This window comes from Aspergillus homomorphus, assembly GCF_003184865.1.
Source record: "Aspergillus homomorphus CBS 101889 unplaced genomic scaffold BO97scaffold_7, whole genome shotgun sequence".
Taxonomy (NCBI): Eukaryota; Fungi; Ascomycota; class Eurotiomycetes; order Eurotiales; family Aspergillaceae; genus Aspergillus; species Aspergillus homomorphus.
The window spans coordinates 434437-459725 of NW_020291893.1; the positions used below are offsets into that span (position 1 = coordinate 434437).

Here is a 25289-nt window from a genome sequence, read left to right on the forward strand (position 1 = left end):
GTGGAGGGCCGCAAATGGCCAATCATCGCCGAGCTCCAGGCACATCGCGGCGCCCACTGCAGGTTTAATTTCTCAGCGACTACTGATCTGAGTATCGTTCCATGAAGAAAATCAAGACTGACTGAGACTACTGCGATTGACTGGTTTGATTAACTCTTGGCCAACAAGCCCAGCATCATCCCAGAGAACTAAGAAATTTAGAATCTTGACTATTGCCTGAGCAGTCGTTCGTTCTTCCAATCATTAATTCCGGGCCGCTTTTCTCGATCCGCGACCTACCGGGCAGGATTTCTAAGTCACTCTTCCTTCTGCTCGCTCTTCTCTACTTAATCCCTTCTCCTTCTATTCTCTCAAGCTTTGTATACCATCTGCTCCTTGCCTCCTTTGCTTGACTCCTTGGTTGTCGTTGTTGTTGCCGTCTCGTTCCTGTGCTTCATTGTCGTAGGACCTCCAGCTATCCCAGCGGATCTGCATTTGCAAGCTCACGATCGGGTGTCGATCTCGCAACCCAACTTTGCACCCTCGCGCCCTACTCCAGAGCTCCCATAGCAATTGTGTTCGGCAGCGCTCGGAGAAAGATACTGTCGTCTGCAGCAAGAAGACGACGGCAACACGCTACTACGATCGTAAATCGAACACCGACGACCAAATCTCTGACGGCTGTTGACCCGCCTTCTCCGCTGGTTACGGAAGGGAGTGCAATCGGCAAGGCTACGGACGAAGGAATTGCAAGGAACAACAGCTCCTCTTCAGGAAGCCTCGACCCCCCTGAAATTGGCATTCCGACGTATATATGAGCAGTCGCGCGGAACGATGCCTCCCGAAATGCAGTCGTTCTACACCCCTTCCACCTCCACGCACATCTCCTCCCATGCTCCGGCGGCAGTGGATGAGCTAATCAACAAATACTCCTCCACCATGTCGACCTCGACCTCCGCCGTTAGCCATCTATCCATGAAAAAATCCCACCGAAACGTCTTGCAGCGAATCACAGACCGCATCCGGTTAGAATACTATCGCTATGAGGTCACATTCGGGCTGTATGTGATGACCCCAGGCGAGAAACTCGTGGCCAACACCTTTGTGATTGTCGTGCTCTCCCTTCTATTTTGGGCGCTGCTAGTCTACTTCCCCGCTCTGCTGTACCAGAAGGCCAGCCGTCTTTTGTGGTTGTTGACGGGTGAGAACGGTGAGGAAATGGGAGCTGCCTTGGGTATCATCGATTCACACGTCAACTCGATGTCTATGCCTTCGAGCTAAAAGCACTTCGATTGCGAATGAGCTATCAGTTTTGGTTTCGAAGATCGCATGACCATGATCCTTATATTTTTTATTGCTCTTTTTGCGTGATATGCGTCTGCACTTTGCTATTTTGGTTTGTGGATATCAGGAATCAACAACGAAGGTAAGGGATCTCTTGACTTTCGTCGCTTGCGCGTCGAAGCTGACAGTTGCGACAGGTTCCCGAGTGCCACCTTCATCTCATATTTGCAAGTTCGAACCGGCGTTTTGGGAACTATATGATATACAACCGGTAGCGGCGTCTCTGCGCCGACCGAGCTTAATGATTGGAACGGAAGACATCGGAATTAATGAGCACGCGTGTCGAGCGTGCAAGACGACAAGCCAGAAGGGGATGCGACGGAGAGGTTTAGCCCTCAGATCCGAGGGGGTTGATCCCTCAAGATGCGTGTCGACCGTCCACTCTGTGTACAATATTGGTGTTTTGTATGGCTTTTTTTTTGGAGGGGTCGAAAGGTCAAGAGAGAAATCTCATGCACATGGTTTCGCACCCACTATACGGTGATGTAAAGGCGACCACCATGTGGACTAGACCAAGTGGGTATCGTTAGATGTCAAGTAATGCTTAATGTGAAGTATGAATGAACCCCTGTGCGAGTTGAGGGAGGCATGGTGTGTGCGTGATTCCTGCTGTTTGCTCGGACTCAACGCACAAACCTCTTGTCTGCTTTGCAGTGTCACCGCTTTATTAAAACTTCTGCGGGCGGATAGTGGTGGAGGTAGCAGCTCGAGCGGACACCAGCCACCAGCCACCAGGTATTTGGAGAGTTGGAGACACAAAGCGATGGACATTCTTGACTGCCAAGCCGAGGACGCGACGTTTTACCGGCGGTGCCACCGGTTTATAGCACGAGTAGACGAATGGGGATTCGTAGAGGAGAACGAGGAACCCCCGGCCACAGCGTGCCCAGCCAGAACCTGACCGTCACGGCCCCAGAAGTTGCGTGGCCCGCAGTCAGCGATGACTTGCGTGTAATCAATCTAGCATGGTGGCTGACGACGAGATCACCGCCCAAAAATAGGCGCGTCCGCCCATTCGGAGCAGACACGGGACTACTACCATCTAAATGACGCCTGCCTAAACTTCTTTTCTTCTTCTTTTGCTGGTGGGTTCTACTCAGTCTTTCTTTCTATCTTAATTCCTGAATTCCCTACGACTTGTTGTTGAAGTGTTCAATCCTATTATCTGTCCGAAAAGGATTGTTGACAGCATAAACCACAATCCACACCTGTTGGGGGCGATCCGTCACTGTCCAGTTTCTACTTGAGTAATTTACCCGCCGCCTTTTATTGACGCCTCATCAGGGGCAGGGACCGAGCCTTGCTCTTAAGTCATTGTTGTTGATCGGTTTCAGCCCTGTTTGTTCTCTTGCTCGACCGCCAAACTGCCTGCCTGTCTGTCTGTCTGTCTGTCGGCCTTCCTTTACCCCGGTCAATCTCCTGCACCAACTCGATCACTATCATCCGTTGCAGATTGAATTCGCCCAAAAGGCAAAGCAACTACTAAAACTTTCCTTCGAAATCAGCCCTGCCGGTCGCAATACTTAGTCAAATAGCCATCACCTCCCCCCCACCCCTTGCGCCCGTTACCAACTCGGCTGACCATCCGACATGGCGGCCAACAGCTACTATCAGAGCGGCTACAGCAGCAATCCGCCTACTTACGAGCAAGTCAATCCACACACATCCCAGTACCCGGCAACTGGCCATCCCGATTTCAACACACATCCTTACCAGCCAACGGCCTCCGACCCTCAGCTTCACTATAGTCAACAATCACTGGGCTCCGATCAAGGAGCCTATGCCGCTGGCGCCAGATTGAACGAAGGTGAACAATATGCCGAGAATATCCCCCTCAAAGCCAACAATCAGTATCCGAATGGGCCCCCGCCGCCTGCGAATTGGATGCATCAACCAACGCATTATCCGCCGTCCCCGGACGAGATCGAGCCGGCCATGCGTCCGAACGCTCGTCGAACACAGAAGAGGGGCTTGTTGGGAAGGAAGATCGCTTGGGTGACCTATACACTGACATTGATCCAAATAATTGTCTTCATTGTGGAATTAGTCAAAAATGGTAAGTTTGGAGGGCATTGGACAGGGCGGAGAGGATGATGCTGACCGACCCAGCTCAATTTACAGGATCCCCGATCGAGACTAAACCATCGTTCAATGTCATGATCGGTCCGTCGCCGTACCTCCAGATTTACATGGGATCGCGATACACCCCGTGCATGAAGAATACGCCAGGCATTCAGGATGCCAAAGAAACGATCCTCTTCCCTTGCCCCAACGCGACGACAACCGAGGCCCATTGTACCTTGTCCGAACTGTGTGGCTTTAGTGGTGTGCCAAACCCGACCCCCAACGGATCGCTCGATGACCAGCCTGAGCCGAACCAGTGGTTCCGATTCATCATCCCAATGTTCATTCACAGCGGATTCGTCCACATCGGCTTCAACTTGCTCGCGCAGATGACGATCGGTGTTGCCATGGAGAAAATGATCGGATGGTGGCGGTATGCTCTGGTGTATCTGGCCAGCGGGATTTGGGGATTCGTCCTCGGAGGCAACTACGCCGCTCAGGGCCAGGCCTCCTGCGGCTGCTCCGGGGCACTATTCGGCATTCTCGCCCTCGATCTCTTGGATCTGTTCTATACTTGGCAAGACCGCCAGTCGCCGTTTGTTGAATTGGTTATCATGATTCTAGGAATTGGCGTGTCTTTTGTTTTGGGACTTCTGCCGGGACTGGATAACTTCTCGCATATCGGTGGCTTCACCATGGGTCTGGCTTTGGGACTGTGCCTTTTGAGGTCGCCTAATGCGCTTCGTGAGCGCATTGGACTCGCACGGAACCCGTATGTAGCCATGAGCGGCGGTGTGGGCACGGCCACGCCGGAGGATGGGCAGAAGGTGGTTCCAGGCCCCAGTCTTGTCGATTTCATCAAGGGCAAGCGCAGCCTCAAGTCGTCTGAGGGCAAATCAAACCCGATGAACTTCTTCCGCGGCCGGAAGCCTCTGTGGTGGGCATGGTGGTTGGTGCGCGCGGGAGCTTTAGTCGCCGTGCTGATCGGGTTCATCCTTCTCATCATTGATTTCTACAAATACCCCAAGTCGAATTGCTCTTGGTGCTATCGACTCAGTTGTTTGGTAAGCTTTTTCTCTTCTGGTCTTTGTTGTGGAATTATGCTAACAATCGTTGTAGCCGATCAAGGATTGGTGCGAGCAGGGGAACATCACGACAGAGCAGAACTCTACTTAGACGCATCTGATATATGGCATTTTCGATTCATCGGCATATGATTTTTGCATCATCTGAATATCCCTCTGCGATTTGATTGGCATTTCTTCTTTCTCATCGGCTACGGCCATTACAGTACATTATTCGACGGCGTTAGTGGAGACGACGCACGCCTGAGTTGCATCAGTGCAGCGGTCATATGTTCATAAAGTATCTCTGGTAGAATAGCGAATGCATAACGAACAGAATTGAGAACCATAAGCATAAGAATCTTTACATGAGACGCCAGGAGCCAAGAAGCAACTGCGCCACCAGCTAGATCAAAAGCGGGACATGTGATCTACCGGATGTGGCGGTGACAGTCCGCCCGATACGGTACCGTAACCATCCGCCGACAGCGTCGTAATCACCGCCGATGAGATCCGTCATCTCGGATGCCTACTCCTCGGCGTTCTTCCTGCCTTACTACATCGATTGTTTTTTTCTTCATTGCGTCAAGATTGCCTATAACGTTCCTTTCTCCTATATTCTGTCTGACTGCCATGATCTGATAGCACCTGAACCACAGACTCGATCGGCCGCTCGACGACTTCCCCGGCAACTTTCTTGAGCCATGGCAACCTTAGCAGCATCACCGCCGTTATCGCCGTCGTGGCCGAAGCGACGACCGCGAGCCTGGGCGCTGCGCATCGAACGCTACTGCTGCACCGCGGCGTCGTTCTTCCCCCTGGCCTTCGTTTACGGGTTGACGACGTGGGCCGTGTGGGTGGAGGCCAGTGTGGGCTTCAAGTCGGTGCAACATAGTAGTATCTGGATCGGTGAGATTTCATTCCCGGGGGAGAAGGGGGAGGGGGGAGTTTATACAGTGGAATCCTCTGTCATTGCTCAGCTCTTAACTGACTGTTTTTGTTGCTGCTATTGCTAGGCCTACCCAGCTCCCTCCTGGGAATCTTCCTATACATCTGCCTAAACGCCTGCTACACGGTAGCGGTATTCACGGACCCGGGCAGCCCGCTCAAGCCATCCGGCAGCAACGGCCGCCGGAGCCAACAGCACGAATACAGCGCGCTGCCTGTGACGGAACTACCTCAGTACACAGCCTACACGGTCAATTCGACGGGCGGATCGCGGTTCTGCAAGAAGTGCCAGTGTCCCAAGCCGGACCGCGCGCACCACTGCTCGACCTGCAAGCGCTGCGTGCTGAAGATGGACCACCACTGCCCCTGGCTGGCGACCTGCGTGGGGCTGTACAACTACAAGGCGTTCCTACTGTTCCTGATCTACACGTCCGTGTTCTGCTGGGTGGATTTCGTGGTCGCGTCCACGTGGATCTGGAATGAGATGCTCGATGATAGCAAGTATGTGGATTTTGATAAGATGTTGCCGATAAACGTGGTGTTGTTGGCGGTTCTGGGCGGCATTATTGGCCTGGTGCTCTCTGGGTTCACTGCGTGGCATATTAGTTTGGCTGTGCGTGGGGTTACGACCATTGAGTGCTTGGAGAAGACGAGGTATGTCTCGCCGTTGCGTAAGGTGCTGGATCGCCATCGCTACGAGGCGCTGAGCGGGGGCCAGCATGATTTGGATGGTGGGGAAGGAGGTACTGGAGGAGGGGGTCTAGGTCATCGGTTGCAGGAGTACGGCGGGCAGATTCTGGATGCGCATGCCAACGCCATTCCCGGGGTGACGCGGGCCGAGGAAGGCGAGGAGGAGTTGACGAGATCGTCGCCGCAGGGGGCGGGCGCCTCGCAGTTTTCCTCTGGGAGGGACGGGTTGAGCCCCGCGCGGCAGGCGTTGACGCGGTCGTATGCGGAGATGGAGCGCCAGCGCGAGCATGATCGGTATCAGAGTTACTTGGAGGAGCAGGACAGCGAGAAGATGCCGCATGCTTTCGATCTGGGCTGGAAGCGCAACCTGCTGCATTTGTTCGGGAGCCGTCCACTGCTGTGGCCGGTCCCCGTCTGTACTACGACAGGCGATGGCTGGCATTGGGAGCCGAGCGCTAAGTTCCTGGAGGCGCGTGACGGCGTGCGGCTGCGCCGCGAACAGGAGGCGGCCGACCAGCAGCAGTATTACCGGGATCTGTACACGCGGAATATGAACAATAGCCAGAGTTGGATGGGGGCCGATGCTGCCACGCCTGCGGCCCATAGCGCTGCGGCGTGGACGCCACAGCAACCGCTGGATGTGGTGCGCGATCCCGAGCGGCCCAGTACCGGCGTGTCGATGAAGACGTTGCGCCCGATGTCACCGCGTCTTCGACATGGGGAGGAGGAGAGCGATGAGGAAGGTCGCGCGCGCGGAGACGATGAATGGAGGAATTGGGATTGATGTCGTGGTAGTTGATACACTGTACACTTAGGGGTGATTATATATAAGTATGAGATTATGACAGCCTCACATTATAAGTATATTGTACTGTGCGTACGCGACAGTAAGTCACACGCGCGAAACGGTGTATGGATATAGCCCACGAGTGAGCGATGCGATTGACAAGAACCGAGAGTCTGAAACAAGGTCTGGGGATGGATCATATCATGTAGAAATATTGACAAACGCTGAATACTGTGTGGATGAAGGCGATTACGCAATTGTTCCTGGCGGGTCCACCTCACATTCCAGACAGACACCTCAGGCCAGTTGGCCTCTCCTCATTCCCCTCACGCCTCCTCACTGACTGCCACTACTTCAACCTCCCATCTGATTTCAAACTCTTTTTCCAATCCTAGCTCAACCTACCCAAGCACATCAAGAACACAGCAACCACAGATAACGCAAGAGAAACACTACCCAGCCCACCAACGATAAAGAAGCATACAATGCGCCGCTTCCAAACGACCACCACCTCTCCACCTTGAACCGAACCGAACTACAATCCAAACTAAACCAACACCACGACCTCAACCCCAAACCCCCACGCTCACCCCCGAAACAAAAAAGAAAAAATGACAACCCCCTCCCTCCGCCGCCTAACCCGCGAACAAGCAGACCTGCTCAAAAACCCCGACCCAACCTTCCACGCCGCCCCCATCAGCCCCTCCAACCTCTACGACTGGCACTTCACGCTGCAAGGCCCGCCCCCACCCTCACCCTACAGCGGCGGGATCTACCACGGCCGGATCGTGCTGCCGCCCACGTACCCGCTCCGCCCGCCGTCTTTCCGCTTCCTGACGCCCTCGGGCCGCTTCGAGGTCAATCGTGAGATCTGTCTTAGCATCTCGGGCCATCATGAGGAGACATGGCAGCCTGCTTGGGGGATTCGGACGGCGTTGATTGCGTTGCGGAGCTTTATGGATGGGGATGCGCGGGGGCAGGTTGGCGGGTTGGATGTTGGGGTTGAGGTGCGGAGACGGTATGCGCTGGAGTCCCGGGGGTGGAGGTGTGAGGGGTGTAGTGGGGGGGAGTTTATGGGGGATGATGGGGAGGGCGATGGTGGGGATGGGCAGGGGAGGACGAATAGGGAGGTTTTGGAGGCTTGGTGGGGTTATTGTCGTGGACGGGGGGTGAGGGTTCCTTCTGATGATGATGATGATGATGGGGGGCGTGAGGGTGGGACGGGGGATGAGGGTAAAGAGGAGGGTATCGAGGTCAAAGAGGAGGGTGAAGAAGCTGAAGGGAAAGACAGGGTAGACGCCCCCGTGGAGGAACGTCCGAACGACTCGCCGGAACAGCACCAACAACCCCAACCACCCACGATAGCACCCCAATCATCGGAGACTCCGCCAGTGCCTGACATCCCAGATCTACAACCCACATCACAGCACACACCGGTGGTGCAACGAGACCATACACAGTCACAGCAAGTATTGCCTCAACCTCAGCCTCAGCCCCAGCCCCAGCCCCGGCAACAACAACAGCAGCAAATATCCCCCGATACCCCCTGGCTCGACCGAGCCATCGTCGGCGTGGTCATCGCTTTAGCAATCATGATCCTCCGGCGCATTGCCCGAGACGAGTAACTATACTCCCCGTCAGCCATAAAAGAAAGGGTTATTTTGGCGTTGGAAAGGCTAAAGCGTGTATTTGTATCCTTTTTGTCTTGAAGCTTCGATGTTGGTATACTGGATTATAACCTCGAATCAGAAGTTTTCCCCGTATTATAGCGCTCTATTCAGACATCTCTTATCTGGATCTTGGATGTAGGTGTCGAAAGTCCTGCGAAACGTTAAAATGAACCGCGAGCAGCGGCTCCTGATGATGAATGAGCCAGAGATGTTGTCCGGTTGGCTAAGGTAGATAGCAAAGAGTTGCAGACTGGTTGCTAATGGTTGGGCTGACAGTTCCTGCCTGGGCATCAGTTGGGACCTTCTTCACGAAGCTTGCAACAGGTAGGAAGATTTCTAGAAGAGGATTCCACGAGAACATAGGCTAGCGAAATGGGTTGATCACTTTGTTTTGGTAGGGGGCAAAGCGCAGGCTGCACGTATCATTCCTTTCTTCTTCAGCCGGTAGAAAACCAGTCGTACTCTCATCCAAGACAGTATCAGAGCTCCTGCAACAATAGACCGTTTGCAATCCCCATCAACTCGGAATTAAGATCCTCTCAAGTCCAACCTAATGCAATTGCTTCCTTTCGTGCTTCCAACAGTCTCGCTCTGGCCAGGTCCATTGTCTAACATGGGTCCCGAAAGAGCGGAAAGAGTCCATAAAGATACCTTCGTGTGCATTACTCTCATTGCTAGACTTGATGAGACATGAGTAACCAAGCATATCCAGATACCCGGACCTTCTTTCTTCGGTCTCGCAGTCCTGACCTCGTCCTGAGATGCTTCATTCGATGGAGCAAGAGAACAGACCGAGCCACAGTGGATGATACGGTCTTTGGCTTACTACTCTTTCGCAGTGGTCCTATACTAGGCAGCCAGACCACCCGACAATCCAAAGAGATAGTAGGACCGAAAGCCTTTATGAGCTAGAGCCGAATGAAATAAGGCTTCTGAGTCTGTTGCTAGCAAGAAGTCATCGCGGTGCGCACCTCGGTAGCGGTTCGAGGTTGTTCTCTGCTTGGAGCCATCAGGACGAGAGATTAACAAGTTTCGCAGGGCCTACACGGAGCACTCATGAAGCATCACCAGTACGATCATTTATTATTCAACAGGAAATCTCATTTGCTCAGCGGTTCCTAGCAACCAGAAAAAAACACAAAAGTCACGTCATATCCTCAATGATCCGCCGCAACACATCATCCAGGTCGACAGACTGCTCTCCCTGACTTCGCTCTTCAGAAGTACAGCATACCCCCGGGTTCAGATCCTCCTGTATCTCCTCCAAATCCGCCGCCTTCGGCACTGTCCTCTGGCTCCTCATCTGCCGCTGGATACCCCTCAGCCTGCGTCTCTTCGCCCTCGTCATCACTCCTGAAGTCTGCAGCTGCAGGGATCGTATTAGCATCCACTTAACGACACACCACACGTCCCCCCTTCAAACACAAGAAGAATTATACTATACTCACAGCTTGATCCTGAATCCCCTCCTACTCGCGGGCACAACCAGTCAGTCACAACACGCACGAACCTGTACCGAATACCATCCCCACGGAATAAAAGATAAACTTACAGCCCGTCGCCCCTCGTTACCCCACCTATCGGGACACTCCCCAGTCCTATGCCCTCTGCCTCCGCAGAAGATGCAATTCAAACTCGTATCCCTCGTATTGCTGGCCACACTATCAGTGTCACGGAGCGCGGCCACACAAGGAGGCTCTATGAGTTCCCCGGAACCGAACTCTTCGTCGTTCTCGAGCGGAACATAAGCGCTTGAGGCTCTGTTGCGCGGGTGAACCGGTAGGAGGAGGTTGCTGGCAGCGTTGACGGCAGCTTCGGAGACTCGATCGTGGTGGATGAGATGGGAGAGGTCGTTGCCTCTGAGTTGGGATTTGGCGTTGTAGCCAGCGACATGGCCCCTGCTGTACTTCGCATGATAGCCTGCATCATTTCCCGAACCGTACTGAGCACGATAACCTGCAGAATAGTCTCCGTGCCCTGCATTGATGCATGCATTGTACCCTGTATGATCCCCAGCGACGACAAAACTCCCACCGCCAATACCACGCTTCAACCTACCCTCGGGCACAATATAGCCTGCTGCGTTCTGGCTTGCGCCCATACCTCTTCCCATAACGTTATAGCCCCCAGCTTCCTGGCCATCTGCACCGTAATCCGCACCGTACTCCGCGCTGGGCCTTCCCCTCTCTCTCGCAACTCCACCACCATGTCCAACTCCAATCTGATCAAGAAGTCGAGCTCCCTCCCTGGTTTCCCGCCACGAGGAGAGCCCGAACCGTGGCTGGGCGGTTGTGTTGAGCTGGCCCTGTCCTGCTGGTGCGGCAGTTGGATTGGGGGGTTCGATGGAGGGGAGAACGCCCTGGTGCGGTCTTCTGGGATTGCTTCGCCTGTGGCCGTTGGGTTTGCGGTTTCTTTTGCGGGTCATGGTTTGTTCTTTTGAATCTGACGGGAGGGTTGGGGTTGGGTTTGTTGGGGTTGGGCTTTGTTGTTGTTGTTGTTGTGGGTGTGGTGGTGAAAGTTGGATGAGAATGAGGAGGGAAAGAATGGTGATGAAGAGGGTGAAGGTGAGGAGAAGTGCAAGAATGTGAAGGAGGAGAGGAATCATGGTATTTTTATGATTGCGTTCGCTGTTTATTCAGGCGAGGTGAATGAGGGAATCAACTAGGAGGTCCACGTTGCGAAGGGGAAGGTGGATTAGGTGGGTTGTCTGCCAGTGGCAGTGAATATTGAGAAAGTTCAGGTTGTATAGAGCACAAGGAATAGTGTGGGTTCCTTGCTGCAATGAGACAAGACAAGTTCAGAATGGTTATATACAGAACAGAAAACTATGGCAAGTATAACACATTGACAAACAAAGTGTTAGTAAACAACAACTACCAACTACTGTACTTATCCAGCATCAATACTTACCAACCCAAAACCTGGTCATCAACGCCTGTATAGTACAGTACAGATTCTCCAAGTCTTACCTGTGAGATCTCAGATCATAGATCAGTTCAGCACCATCCACCACCACTCATCCACTTTCCAGCCCGGCTCGTCCTCGTCATGCTTCGTCTCCATCCCCGTCCAATCCAGCTTCACCACCCCAACCTCCTTCATCCACTCGAGCAAGAGCTGCACCTCCCACCCTCCCATCGTCGGTTTCAACATGGCGGCAATGCTACGAGCGCTAATCCCAGGCCTCGTTGCGACACATCCCACCACTGCCGCGATAGCCAAGTCCCACAGCACTCGGACGAAGTCTCCATGAATATCATACCACAACGGAATTTTCGCTGGTAACGATGTCACCGGGTCGATACTTTCAGGCAAACGCGGCGGCGTCACCGCACTCATCTTCTCCTGCACCGGATTCCCAAATACATAAGAGTCCGTGGGCCAAATCTCAACCACAAACCTAAGCTTCTTCTTGTCCATCTGTCGTGTCAGATACCCACCCTCCGTCAAGCCATATCTGTCCCTGGGCGGGTCACGCGGTTTGAGAACTATCCGACCAGCTGAGAGCATGTTAATGACCACAAGTATGTCCCCGTCTTCCGCGTTCCAGTCAATTTCAGCGAATCCCTGATCCCGAAGCGCGGAATCCAATATCTCTGCCTTGAACCGATGGGCCCGGCGCAGCTCGGTGCTCTCAATAGCTCGTCGCTTGCTGATGGCGAGCAAGAAGTACTCTGTAATATCGTAGTTGCGTCCTGGAGTGATGCGACCCCGGTTGCCCATATAAAGAGCACGTTCTGTGACCAGCGATTGCAGCGCCTGGTGGACAAGTGGTTCTCCAAATCGTTCCAGACTTTGTCGGGCCTCCGTCGGGCGGTACGTTGGCTCCGGCGTTATGACATTCGCCCGAACCCACGTCTTGACTACTTCCAGACGGCCCAATTCGGCTTTTCGCGGCTGGGTCCCAGTCATCTTGTTGGCTAATGGCATGGCGAATGTGACCCCGGCTGCCAACGCGCGTTTGCGGCTAAGAGTGGTCGACTGATTGGCATGGTACAGTTCGTCCAGAGCGTTTGTTGGCTCCTCCCGGACATCGAACATGCCATCCAATTGCTCCCTTGTAGCTGGTAAATCAGGAACTCTCTCCGATTTGGGTATGTCGAGATGAAGGCTTGCCCAATCGACCACTCCCTCCCAGTCATAGCCATATAGATCATCGTAGTCAATGGGTGGCACTTCATCGTTGGCATAAGCTTCGAGGAACCTCTCATGGAAATCACTCTGCATTTTGACGATCTGCAGTCGGTATTTGTTGAGGACAAAACGGCTTCTGTCCGCTACGTCTTTCGGGTCCATGTCTGGAAAGCAATGGAACATAAGACTCCAGTCAATATTACGTGCGTCCGACCCCCCTGCCAGACTGCGTACAACAGCAAAAGCAACCATGATCCGCCGAACCGTCTCGGGTGACAAAGTAGCCCGGTTCCTCTTGAGAATCGTGCTCCGGTTGTTCAGCTGTTGACTCGACATGGGTACTTTGTTGTCACCTGCCATAAATTCGTCGATTCTGGCTATCCGGCGATTTTGAGGTGCCATTGGGGCGGCCTCAGACCGTCGACGTCTCTGCCGGGTTGTCACAGACAGTCGCGGTGTGATGACTTCCCCAAAGCTTTCATCGAAATCAAAACGTATACCACTTTCTATGCCAGAGCTTTCCATTTCCGACACCGTTTGATTGATGAACGTGATATCAGAGCTCTTGCGCGCAAGCAGACCCTCATTTTCAAGCTCCCATCGAGAGATGGTATTGGTTTCATGGAAGAACTGGCGCGAGCGCGGATCACTACTTGTAGAGTAATCAAGAGTGTGCCTCCGGGACTTGAGTATGTCCTCCAGAGAATGCGGCAACTCAGTGGCCGGGATGAGCATATTCTTTCTTGCAGCTGCTCTTGCACGGTCTTTGGCGGCCTGCAGTGCAGGGATACCAGCTTCTGTCGAGAATGTTCCCGTGGTGGGTATGAAGGTCGACTTGGTATTCATGAGCATCGAGTATGGAGCCAGTGAAGACCAGAGACGCCGCATTTTGCGAATAGAGGCCAATTCAGCTGCTGCACGACGTCTTTGTAGCTGTCTCTCTTCCTTGCTCACTGGGTATGGCCTGGCAATAGATGTTAACCCCCGGGCCCCGTTCTTTCCTGCCCGACGTCGGAATGTCATGAGTCGAACAATCTCAGAGCCGCTAAATGGATCAAAGTCTTCCTCCATAGCCATATGTTCGAGCAATTCCCTTCGCATGGCCATATCTCGCCTTTTCTCGATCGCAACAACAGACGCTGGCTTGTTATGCAGTTGCACTGTGAGCTCGTCAGGCAACTGGGGAAAGCGCTTGTTGAATCGGCCCTCGTCGATTCTTTTGCGTTTGCTCCCATTCTTCTTGATTTCCGGGTCGATTTCAACATTTTCCGGGAAGTAATATCGGTCTGCCGCTAGCATATTTTTTTGCAAGTCTTTGATGAGAGGATCGTTGGCCTGCATTTCCACTCTACAGATGATGCTCTTCGTCACCATAACACCTTTGCTATCACGACCACTGAATGTCAACTGACTCAGCTTGCCAGCATCAACCAAGCCCTTCACAACAGATCTGACCGTGCGAAGGTCCGGGACCTCCTTGTAGCGGGTCTTCTGCCATGCGGTCATGAACGGATACCAGAGCTCTGTGCCCATTGGGTAAGCTCCTCCAGCTTGATCCAGGATTTCCATGACGATATGCCGGCGAAGCACAGCAACCGATCCGCCTTTTCCGCTTCTGGTCTTGCGTCGCTTGTCCGCTGATTGCTGAGATGGTGTCTCCGCTTCTTCTGTCTCGGGCGCAACTTGGGTGATTGACGGGGATGGGACATTCACTTGATCTGCGGCTGGATGATCATCTGTGCTATCAACATTTGCTGTATCAGAGTCGATGTGGGTAGCCGTTGCGTCACTGTCTTTGCTATCGGTACCATTAGAGGCTGGAAGGGATTCTGCTGTTGGCTCAGCATCTGCATTACTCCGTGTCGCCCTCTTTGGTGTTTGAGATGTTGCGAGCCACTTCCGTAGAGTATTGTTCGCACGGGGCTTCTTCGGTGATGGGCTAGCTTCACTTGCAGGTGCCCGAAGAGATCGGTTTCGTGTGGAAATGCGTGTAGCGGCGTTGTCCCCATTCTGCGGGGTCTCGGGCGGATCAGTTCCCTTTTGGTTTCCATCTTTAGGAGAAACGGCTCGTTTCCGTTTCGTGCGCTGGTTCGATGCTACACGGCTTGTCTGGCCAGCTGGGTCCTCTCCTTCGTTGGGAATGGAGGGGCTGGTGCTGTTGGCATCAACAGGTACCGCGACGTCTTCCGACTTCCTCTCAGTGAGTTTCCGTTGCTTTCGAGCGCTTCCAGTCCCTGGTTCAGTTGCAACATCCGACTCACGCTGCCGTAGGCTTCGCTTACTCCCTCGCTGATGGGTAGAGGTGGAAGGCATTGGGGACCCGGGAGCCGTGTCAGAATCTGCCAACGTAGGCGCAGGCGTTTGTTCCAGTCGGGGTGGTTGAGGCGATGACCGGGAATGAATGGCAGGAGTGCCAATCTCTTCGACAATCTGATTCTGGAACCACGGGAAGGATGACAGTCTCGAAGACTTGAACACTGCAATTCGGCTGGCCCGAGGACGTCCCTGTCGGTTGCCCGCCGCCCTTCGCCGGCCTCGTGGGGTGACGTACACGCCCGGGTTCGATCGCTCTATGAGCAAAACACTGTAATCTGTCCACGACTCGTCATATCCCATAGCTCTCAGTCTTTCTTTCTCGGACATGCCCTTGAAACGTTCTGGGTCATGCTTCTTAATACGGCTCCTCGCCGGCTTCGCTTCGACCATGTCTTCATCGGAGACTTCGGAATTCTCCTCTTTGACCACGACTGGTGTAGACTTCGGCCGTAGCGGACTAGTCCCAAAACCAGCAGAACCCTTAAGCCGCTGCTGAATTACATACGTACCATTTTGCTGCTGCACCGCCACAGGGTCTCGACTAGAGCAAACGTAGTTCGGTGGCTTGGCGACGAGAATACACTCCAAAAGGGAAGCTTCACCGCGTTTTAGAACTTCCTTGCTCGGAGGATCAATTGGTAGCGCATATTGATCTAAACGAGGCACGGCATCGACGGGAGGTGGTCGGATGTTATCAGCCTTAGCATTCTTCGGGCGGAACTCAACCGCCTCCCACAGCGCATCTCCTGCATTGACTAGCTCCTGGAAGCTCAATGCCGTATAGTGGACGTAGTGCGTGATGGTTCGTTGAAGCTCTGTGTCTCGTACCACAGCCAGATGACGTAGATGCAGTGGCTGTGATAACTGCCAGCAATCTGTAAGGCGACTGATTGCGTTCTCTAGTGGTCTGCGGTAGTAGTATCCGAAGCAGTTTCTGATTATCCCCTGATCGAGGCGTCAGTAATCCTGATGTCGCGATGCCTTCAACCCTTTGCTTACCTGATTGGTGACACCCTCGGTACCCGCATTATCTATCGTTTCGAAGATGAGATTATGGATGTTGCGGTCAGGGTTCCAAGAAGGGAGAATTCGGCCAGCGTCTTCCACTTCTTGCTCCCGCTTCACCAAAGCGGTATTCGGGGCGGCTTGCGGTGCCGCCGTCGGTCCTTCCTGGTCCAACTCGTCGTCCAATTCTACATTATCTTCCTGCTCCAGATTGGACAAGATGCCTCGACTGAACTCATGGAACAGCTCGATATCTTTGTCCGTAGGCTCCCGAATGAGCAAAACGCATGGATGAAACTTTTTCAAAGTATGCGCGTACTGAGATAAAGCTTTCACGCGCTTCAAGACCCCGATACGCTCGAACTTGCGTAGCGCCCGGGACAGGATTCTCCAGCGCCAGTGGTCTGCAAACCCGAGCTTCGATTTGAGATCGTTGCGGGAAATCAGTTTGTACTCCCTCAAGATGTCAAAGAGCTCCCCGGTGAATTTATTGAAGTCAATCATCCGCGTTCTATCAGCCTCTGCGGAATGTTGGTCGGGTTGCTGAGCGGGTTCTGATGTTAGGAACCGACGAAGGGTGCACAGACTTGTCCGGGCAGCTTTGATCTGGATTGCTCGCTTCTCGATGTAGCCTTTTTGATGCAGGGCGTCTGTTCGCTTGGGCACGGACCGCTTGTCCTGACCACTAGCCTTGACTAGATCTGTCTGAACAATGCCTTTGTGCTTGCGGGACGCAATGATTGAGAGAAGTGCAAATTCAGTGGGCAAAACCTTGGTTTCATCCGGCTCGTGGCCGGTGATTGCTAACCATGTTCGCTCTCTTGAGACGAATACGCGAACGGGGCCAGACTGCAAAGTCGGAGCATGTGTATTGGCGGAGGATTCATCGTTGGACAATTCCGCGACTTCGCGAAGACCAAGATGGTTTCCTTCTCGGTTTTTGCCCACGGAGATTTCCGGGTTCTTGGTCAGCCAGGACCAGACTTTGTCTTGGAAGCGTCTGTCCACGGCGTGTTTACGCTCCGGAGCATCTTGCGAGAATCTGGCATAGAATGTATCAACGAACCCTAGTATGTCCGATGGTGATGCACCTGGAAGACGTTAGTGGCATGGTCGTTGAATGGTATTCTTGACCTGTCAAAAAAGAAAGACGGGCTTGGATTTAAGCTACTTGTAGATGTAGATTGAAGTAGGCTGGTCCAATCGGATGCATGCAAGATGCAGGGCCAAGTGTGCTGGAAATTTTTAGTGGTGGTGGAGCATCACCACCACTTCGACTTGATTGAAGCAAAAGGAAAAGACATGAAACCGACCTTGGTCGCCACAGAGAGCAATCTCTGCAAGCAGATAATCAATCAGGTCCCGAAGACTTGGGGCCATCTTATCCCCATAATCACTGCCTCGTACTGTTCAATCTCGATTCGGAAAATTCCCCTGCAGCGGAAATCGATTTCAGGCCATTGCCTGGACAACGGAGTTTTCGAGTGGCAGGAAATTGGCAGAGACCGAGGCGCGATTCGAACCAGCGTCGTGGAGGAAAAAGCTGGGAAGTTGAGGCCGAATTGCTGGGCGGGGTCTCGCTCACGTGATAGTGATTGATGTATCACGTGAGTAGTGGTTACATCCTTTGCCATGGAATCGCTCATTGGAGATCACTTTTTTGTTGACATTGATTGTAGTAATTAAGGAGTTGGAAAGTATGCTAGAATGTACACCTGCCTACATTCGGGTCAATGCCGTGAGCGACAATTTATATGCTCTCGGAAATCATAAACTGCTGCTCTCCTCACGGTCCTTATGCCAGTTGCATTCCGCTCGAGACCGGGATATCGGGATGTCCGTCTGAGTCAACTCAGAGAGAGTCGACTCGGATGAATTCCCATGCCGTGCCTTCCTTCCGCTCATTGTCCACTACCAACTCTGTCTTTTCCTTTCCTCCGACTTTCATCGGTAGAAATTGATTCCAGTGCTTAACCAGGAGCACATGTCCGCCATCGGGATGTTGTCGAGCACAGGCAGATTGTCTTGCGCCGTGAGACATCTCCTTGGCCACGAAGCGCCAGTTCGACTTTTTGTCGTTATTGTGCCCGATGTAGGCAGCTGAGACTGTGTTTTCGAACCCAAAGCCACATGTCCTCATTCTCCAGACATTTCCAGGCATTTCCAATATGGCCCGAGGCTGTGATTAACCGTGTCTTCACATGGCCTGTTCGTGTGGGGATAGAGGCCCAAAACACCATCGCTCAATGCAATGACAAGTTTGGACCGCCAGCCTCGGATAATGTATGTCCCTCCTTGCCATGGACATGTTGGGATCTTCAGTGGATCGATGCTTGCGAAGGAGGGAAGCCCAGCTGAATCAGGGCTTGTAGAGGGAGGAGTTGGTGTGTCGTATCCTTCGTCGCTCGACATTCCGCGTCCAACATCTATAAACTGGAGTTCTAGAAGTTTAGCTACCTGATCCTTGCTGGAGCTAGAAGTGGGGCCTGGACTAAAGAATTTGTGGGTCGAAAGCTAATCTTGTGTCCATTTTGGGTTTGTTCTGGCTTGTAAGGTACAGTGGATGTGGACGATAGAAAAGCTGAGTTGATTTCTTGACAAATGACAGTTGGAAAAATGCAGATACAGTGCTGGATAGGAGGGGAAGAGATGAGATGGTCCTTTGATGTAAGAGGCACCGACAATTTGGAAGCATAAGGTGGGGTAAGAACGAGGAGCATGTGCCAAATTATCAATCTGGTACCAGCCATCCATTGCAGTGCGATGCTTCTGCAGTGCTGCTTTACGCTGGTCAACATTGATGTGTTTGTCGATTTATGCTACTGATGTAGTAGCCACGATTGTCACCTCAACGTATTATGTACCAATGCAGAGGCTTTTGCTACTTTAGAACAAGCAACTTGAGACAGGTCTCGGGACACCTTAGCTATCTATATAGTGGGTATAATTGATTACTCGCCTTTACTTAGTACTACATGTGAACGATATTGCTGTCACAACAGCTGTTGCATAATTATTCAGCCCGTTATCAATGTTTGTGCATGACTTCATGCATCCCGACGATCAGTTGCTGATCATCCGGTCCGGCCAGGGTCCAAGTGGAGCTGGCAATGATCGAAGACATACCTAATCCCGTGGCTCGAACGTGGCGGCACACAAAACCTTTCGACGAAAAGAAAGCCATAGCAGAACGGACTATATCCAGCGGTAACCGTGGGAGGCAAATTCTCGTAATCCCATCTTCTTGGGCGGGCGGGTCGGTCCAAGAGACGAGCAGATAGGATGGATGGAAGTTGATGCCCTGCCCATGTAATGTGAATTAAACATGGACCTTCGCACTGTCCAAGACAAAAGCATACAATAAATAGAGTAAGACAATAGTGGCTCATATAACATCAGCCAAGTCTGCAGCTGGAGTGCTTCTTCAGTACTTGTAGACGCAGGCAATGTTGATTCGATGTAAAGGAGATTTATGAATGGTGGGAATCCGGAAGGGGCGCATGACATCACCGGCCGATTCCGGGTTACGTCAGGCATCGCGGCCAGCCAAAACCAACTGATTCGGTTCGCCGATTTCTGAGAGGAAAACAAAATCCCCTTCCACTGCTCTGATGGCATGCCGTCGTTTCCGGTCTTTTGAGCACTGCCTCCTTTCTATCGCCATATAGTCATTCTACTCCCATTCCAGTCAATTCTGGGGATACCTGCTCTGCTTTACTACGGATCACTTTCTTGCTCTCCTCCCATCACGCCATGCGTTGCATCGTCTCCGAAACCACTTTATCGATCTAACATCCATAACTGACTGACAGATTGAGCGGACTGCGTGCGACATTCGCCACTCCTAATGGACACAGAAGCAAACGCCGGGGCGACGACGCCCTCGGAGCCTCCGCAGCTCCCTTACTCTTTACGCACGCGAAAGAAGGCCATCGCTTTCTTCTGGATTCTTTTCATCATTGATACAATGGCTCAGCCGCTCGTCCTATACTGGACGCTGTGGTATGCCACCGACCTCTCACACAACGTGGGTATGTTGTGATCTCGCTCTATACCCGCATGAATATGTCCTACTTTTTACTAATTACATACATTGTTTAGTCTTCAGTATTGTGACTGCTTCTTTGGGAGGTATCTCTGTTTTCGAGTACTTCTATCGGCTATACAACCTCTTCCGCAAGGATTCGCGGGCTCGCCCACTAAATGCACCGAAAGGATGGGTACGATACTTTTCCCTTACCTACTACACGCAACATGTTAACTTTTATGTAGTTGGACTTCTTCCATATCAACTTTACCATTGTTTGGCTGATCCTCGCAGTGGAATTGATTGTGTAAGTGTCATCGTCGACTTGAACATGAGAACTTAGCTGACCTTTCCTTAGAGGAACGGTACCTAAAGAGCCATACGGTAAGCTGGGCTGAATTTGAAATAGCTCTGATTCACCGCTAACATTGCTTGAATTGATAGTACGTCTCGTCGCCATGGTCCTCCCAACCGTTATGTTCTACTTTGGCGGAGTCTACCTCGCTCTCGATATTCTACGCGCATGCGGCGTCAAAGCACCCTTCCGTATCTCCTCCACACCCAAAGGCTCGACAATGCCTACGGCCCTATACGTGCTCATTGAAGATGTCGTTGCGGTGGATGGAGGAGGCGGACAGATCTATCGATATGCGCTCCGTACACGATACCTTGCCAGCCCATACTTTCGTCGAATGTTGTTTCAGATGAATTGTTTCTGGGCTGGAGGATCCGTGGTCTGCGCTGCTGCAATCACCGCGATCATATTCACTGTCGAGGAGTCGGTCGCCTATACTGTAAGTCGGTCTCTTCATAGGTGATATCTCTCTGGTACTAACAACTTGTTAAAGCTGGGATGGACACTTCCTTTCGCGTGGGCTGGTGTCTGGACTTTGATAACCATACCCTGGGTCCAGAGCGACCTTCGACGCGAAAGACAATCGTGGGGTATGAATCACGGCGAGGGTGGCGTAGCGTTCACCGACGACCCGAATGCGCCCTCTGCTCGTACGCGACTCGAGAGCGTTCATGATCGGTTGCCGAACTTCTTTCCTTGGGGTCGGGAAAAACAAGAAAAACAATCTGCGCCATCCACCCCATCCGCCCATTCCTGAGTATCTCAAACAGGGTTGATGTACTCCTCGATTAGTTCCGACGCAAAAACATCGCTTGATTATACGAATCGTTTCGACATTCCTGGTCATACGCAGGATGAGTCAGAATTCAGGTTCTTCAGAACATACCCCATATCAACTCGAATCGAGCAACAGACCCCACCTTGAAGGTTACGAAAATGTTTATGATGAGACTTACGACGGCTGTGCCGATTTTACCTGTACATATAGATACCCGGGCCTTTACTTCGAAGCGACTTGCTTGCAGTTGCACCCTGTGTTAGGATACTTAGATTTATTCTCGGTTTGAGCATTCTCTGTAAATAATGATATATAATATTAAGGTTGTGAACTTTGCCGACCAGCAGCAGATGGCCATAGCGTTCTTCAGTTCGTACTCGATCCTCCCTTCTAGCCGTCACGCCATTATCTTCCCCCAAGGGACATGTACGCGGCCGGCGAAGACGTAACTCGCGTTACTGCTGAGATGTGCCCGAGTATACATCCATGCACCGCTCGATTTGCAGCTGCGGTCGACGCAAGCGCCACGGCGGGAGACACACGCGAGGCTATAGCATGCTCCCGCGAGAGATACTAGCCACTAGAACCGGACCGGCTGTACTTGAAGGGCCCTGTGTGTAGCTCATCCGCCATGGGCCTTTCCAGCATCACAGCATTGGCCCGCCTCCCCAAGCCGAGAGGCCCTCTCATACTCAGTTATCAAGTTATCAAACCCACCTCACATCTCTTGCATCCAGCGACAGCCAGCCATGAATCAAACCGGCCTCAGAGCATAAAACCGAACGGGCAACAGGCGGAAATTCTTCGGGAACCCCAACTGCAGCTCGGACGCCAACACAGTCAAGCCAGCCTCTTTAAACAAGACCCGAAACTTCTCATCCGTGCGCGTAACACTACTATCCTCTTCGTCGTACATATCCTCACCACGGGGGTCCGTTGACTGATTCTCCTTGACAACAATGACCCCGGTATCAGTGAGAGCCCGACGACACCGCACGAAGTAATCCACCAGCTGCCTATCAGTCAAATGGCCGACGCAGAACTGGGTCCAGATGAGATCGTAGCGCTTGTGCGGGTACCAGTCCTCAAGGCCGAGCGTGTAGATGTCGCCGACGGCGTCGGCAGCAAAAGCCGAGTCCCGGAGGACTTGGGTGAATTTGGCGACGGGTTCGACGGCGTCAACGGTCGTGCAGACGTGTCGGAGGAGGCCCTCGGTGACGCGGCCGACGCCCGCGCCGCAGTCGGCGCCCAGCGGGAGCTTACCCTCCAGGGGGCAGCCGGGGATCAGCCGTCGGATTTTGTTTAGGAAGGTTTTCGAGCCGCGCAGGTCGATCCGCGTGTACCACGGGTATTGGCCCAGCATGCCTAGCATGACGTGCGCGTTGGCCGGAACGCTGTTCCAGTATTCGAGGGAGGCCGCATGGTTGATTTTGGCGTCTGGGGCTGTTACGGGGTGAGCGGGGTTGGTGTCGGATGCTGGGTCGGACATTTTGAGGGGGTTATATTGTTGTGAGTCTAAGGGAATTGCGTGGCGCAGTTCAATGCTGTTGAGGTGTCGCGCGCACCCGAGCTTTCTGCGTTCGCGGATATTGATTCTGTTCGGAGGTGGAGGAGCTTCTGCCTCAGGCAGCTAACCAATATATCCGCTTACCTAATCGCGCCGTGAAGAACTACAGCGTCCACGCAAATGCCTGTTTGGGTTCTAGCCATCAACACAGCGGAGATCGTGTCTTGAAGACAGCTGAAGATGGCAACGGACGAGTCTCCTGGTGCAGAACATGCTGCTTTTATGCAATGGGCGCAGGCCCAAGGTGTGAGCATCAACGGGATCGCTCCGGCGCGATTCCCCGGCCGTCGCCTGGGCATGAAAGCGACTCGGACAATAGAAGTATGTTTTCTGAGGACTATTGTCCCAGGATGAAAGCCTCATAGCTCCCGGGCCTGCAGTTATGCTAACTATCGAAGGAAAACGAGATCATGTTAAATGTGCCCGTATCAGCAATGCTAACCATCGACTCCATCCCATCAGCATTCGTGGCGCAATTTCCATCAGGCACATCCATCCACTGCATCCTAGCTGCATTTCTCGCACACGGAGACACCTCCTTGCTCGAGGAGTTAGATCCTTGGCGCAAGGTATGGCCCGAGTACCGCGAGTTTGAGGATACCATGCCGGTGCTCTGGCCGGAGCATCTCCGACGGTCCAATTCCGCATTTGAGAGCACAGCAAACGACAACCAGAGCAGCAACAGCAACAGCAGCAGTGGGTCACCTTCAGCACCATATCTTCTTCCCCCATCAATCTCCGGGCTCTGGAACACCTTCGAGAAGGAACCAGTAGGCGTAGACTACGAGACGCGATACCAGAACCTCCTAACCCAGCAGGAGAGACGCCTGAGAACCGCATGGGCTCATGCCCTCAAAGTGTACCCAGAGACAGACTGGGACACATTCGCATATTACTGGTTCATCATTAACTCGCGGAGCTTCTACTATGTCTCGCCGGGAAAAGACGAACCAGAGGATTGGAACGACGCTATCGCCATGGTCCCTTTTGCAGATTACTTCAACCATGTCGACGACGCGGTAAGCTCTTCTCCTCGACCACCCACTCTCAACCAGCAGACTGACCCGGTGGGGAAAAGGCCTGCGAAGTGATCTGGACCGGCCAGAACTACCTCTTCAAAGCAACCCGCCAATACGGTATGTGGCCCATCAACTACCCGACGACTTGCTTGGGACCAACCATCTAACGGAGACGAATCACAGAACAAGGCGAAGAAATCTACATGAGCTACGGCTCGCACTCGAACGACTTCCTCTTCGTGGAATGTAAGCATCGACCACTAGCAGCAGCAGCACCATCACATCCACCAACCCATACCATGCTAACAAAAAGATAGACGGCTTCTTCCTCCCCACGAACCCAAGTGACAGCATCTACCTAGACGACATAATCTTCCAAGACCTGACCCTCGAGCAGAAGAAAGACCTAGCGGCCCAGGATCTCTTCGGGTAACATACACCTCCCTCCACCTCCCTCAGCTCGACCTACCTACCGTACCTTATCCCCGCGCATCCCCCTCCCCTGCCTTCCTTACACCCAATATGAAATCATACAACAGAACTAACAAGTACCCAGAAACTTCGAACTCACCCTTCCCCAACCCACCTCCTCCCCCAAAATATCAACCTCGACCCCCACACCCCTCGAAGCAGCAGCAGCCCTAAAAACCATGACCCGCCGGGACTGGAAACTCTGGCTCTCGGGCCGCTCGCAGCGGGGGTTCTCGGCCGAGAAGTCCGCGGAGGTTAAAAGGGGCTGGATCGAGGTGTATCACTGGGAGAGTGAGATGGTGATTGCTCGGATCGAGAGGATTTTAGTTGATGATAGTGAGTGTCATAATCCCGTTGGAGGTGTCGTGAGTAATGGTGGTGAGGCGAGGAAAGATGGTGGCGGGGCGTCGTCGTCCTCTGATGGGGATAAGAAGGAGAAGGGGAGGATGGGGTCCGCGGCGTGGGAGCGCGGGAGACTTGAGATGTTGGTGGAGCGGTGGAGACAGGTGCGGGGGTTGTGTGAGGGGGCGTTGGAGGGATTGTAGGTAGGAAGATAGCTTGTCGGTGAGGTTTTTGATTTGAGGTCTGAATGACCGGTTCACTGGATGTTGGGATGGTGGAATAGGCATAGATAACGGATAGCATTCCCTCATGGTTCGACTCTGAAGTGCTCTTAGTTATAGCTATACAAGCATAATATGGATGTAGTACTCACTTTCTGAACCATCGTATTAGAGCATATCAACAGGACTAGCTGGTCAACGTATCCCATAAAAGCCACCATGTCTAACATACCATCGGCAACTATACTGGTAAGTATGATAATTCAGATACCTTTTATTGCACCGTCTATCCTATCTATATACCCACAAAACAATAACAACACACCGTATGTTCAATGCGCACGGATCGCGCACGATCCAGCAATGCAACTCCTTTAGACGGCCGTAAAAACCCTTCCATGCAAAGGATATACATACGCCAATCAGCGTCTAGGGACTGAACCCAGTCGAATAAAAAACAGTAACAGTGACGGAACAGAGCGATCGAAGAAAAGAGATTAGAGCTATA

General features: G+C 52.7%; 10 protein-coding genes across 10 annotated transcripts; 7 read left to right on the forward strand and 3 right to left on the reverse strand.

Annotated features, from left to right (window-relative positions):
- Positions 1–429: 429 nt before the first annotated feature.
- Positions 430–1597, forward strand: BO97DRAFT_259369 (serine palmitoyltransferase small subunit family protein). Its single transcript, XM_025690888.1, has 2 exons — positions 430–1405; positions 1461–1597. Exon 1 carries the CDS (start codon positions 814–816, stop codon positions 1258–1260), a length of 447 nt encoding a protein of 148 aa, XP_025554035.1. The 5' UTR covers positions 430–813; the 3' UTR covers positions 1261–1405; positions 1461–1597.
- BO97DRAFT_259441 (uncharacterized protein) lies at positions 1067–1975 on the forward strand. The gene has a single exon (XM_025690889.1). It carries the CDS (start codon positions 1352–1354, stop codon positions 1805–1807), a length of 456 nt encoding a protein of 151 aa, XP_025554036.1. The 5' UTR covers positions 1067–1351; the 3' UTR covers positions 1808–1975.
- Positions 1976–2657: 682 nt separating this feature from the next.
- On the forward strand, positions 2658–4798 carry BO97DRAFT_403918 (rhomboid family membrane protein). Its single transcript, XM_025694842.1, has 3 exons — positions 2658–3379; positions 3433–4451; positions 4507–4798. The coding sequence occupies exons 1-3, from the start codon at positions 2914–2916 to the stop codon at positions 4561–4563; spliced, it is 1542 nt and encodes a 513-aa protein (XP_025554037.1). The 5' UTR covers positions 2658–2913; the 3' UTR covers positions 4564–4798.
- Positions 4799–4960: 162 nt separating this feature from the next.
- On the forward strand, positions 4961–6939 carry BO97DRAFT_364289 (DHHC family palmitoyltransferase). The gene is made up of 2 exons (XM_025692536.1): positions 4961–5360; positions 5468–6939. The coding sequence occupies exons 1-2, from the start codon at positions 5156–5158 to the stop codon at positions 6871–6873; spliced, it is 1611 nt and encodes a 536-aa protein (XP_025554038.1). The 5' UTR covers positions 4961–5155; the 3' UTR covers positions 6874–6939.
- Positions 6940–7228: 289 nt separating this feature from the next.
- BO97DRAFT_385882 (ubiquitin-conjugating enzyme E2) lies at positions 7229–7914 on the forward strand (the record flags this gene model as incomplete). Its single annotated transcript, XM_025693502.1, has 1 exon — positions 7229–7914. A coding segment is annotated over exon 1 (426 nt), but the record flags the coding sequence as incomplete, so codon positions are not given.
- Positions 7915–9763: 1849 nt separating this feature from the next.
- Positions 9764–10971, reverse strand: BO97DRAFT_422239 (uncharacterized protein; the record flags this gene model as incomplete). The annotated part of the gene is made up of 3 exons (XM_025696781.1): positions 9764–9912; positions 9991–10015; positions 10099–10971. 3 exons carry the CDS (start codon positions 10969–10971, stop codon positions 9764–9766), a joined length of 1047 nt encoding a protein of 348 aa, XP_025554040.1.
- A 367-nt stretch (positions 10972–11338) lies between these two features.
- Positions 11339–17702, reverse strand: BO97DRAFT_364292 (putative TFIIIC transcription initiation factor complex subunits Tfc3). The gene is made up of 3 exons (XM_025692537.1): positions 17315–17702; positions 15996–17092; positions 11339–15941 (listed from the first exon to the last, which is right to left on the reverse strand). The coding sequence occupies exons 1-3, from the start codon at positions 17379–17381 to the stop codon at positions 11538–11540; spliced, it is 5568 nt and encodes a 1855-aa protein (XP_025554041.1). The 5' UTR covers positions 17382–17702; the 3' UTR covers positions 11339–11537.
- A 2052-nt stretch (positions 17703–19754) lies between these two features.
- Positions 19755–21511, forward strand: BO97DRAFT_468827 (uncharacterized protein; the record flags this gene model as incomplete). Its single annotated transcript, XM_025699781.1, has 7 exons — positions 19755–19758; positions 19859–20032; positions 20103–20221; positions 20274–20335; positions 20387–20412; positions 20473–20822; positions 20877–21511. 7 exons carry the CDS (start codon positions 19755–19757, stop codon positions 21138–21140), a joined length of 999 nt encoding a protein of 332 aa, XP_025554042.1. The 3' UTR covers positions 21141–21511.
- Positions 21512–21572: 61 nt separating this feature from the next.
- BO97DRAFT_259589 (N-terminal protein methyltransferase) lies at positions 21573–22894 on the reverse strand. The gene has a single exon (XM_025690890.1). It carries the CDS (start codon positions 22648–22650, stop codon positions 21916–21918), a length of 735 nt encoding a protein of 244 aa, XP_025554043.1. The 5' UTR covers positions 22651–22894; the 3' UTR covers positions 21573–21915.
- Positions 22895–22908: 14 nt separating this feature from the next.
- BO97DRAFT_422243 (ribosomal N-lysine methyltransferase) lies at positions 22909–24763 on the forward strand (the record flags this gene model as incomplete). Its single annotated transcript, XM_025696782.1, has 6 exons — positions 22909–23049; positions 23127–23747; positions 23807–23864; positions 23931–23993; positions 24065–24176; positions 24304–24763. 6 exons carry the CDS (start codon positions 22909–22911, stop codon positions 24761–24763), a joined length of 1455 nt encoding a protein of 484 aa, XP_025554044.1.
- Between the last annotated feature and the right edge of the window lie 526 nt (positions 24764–25289).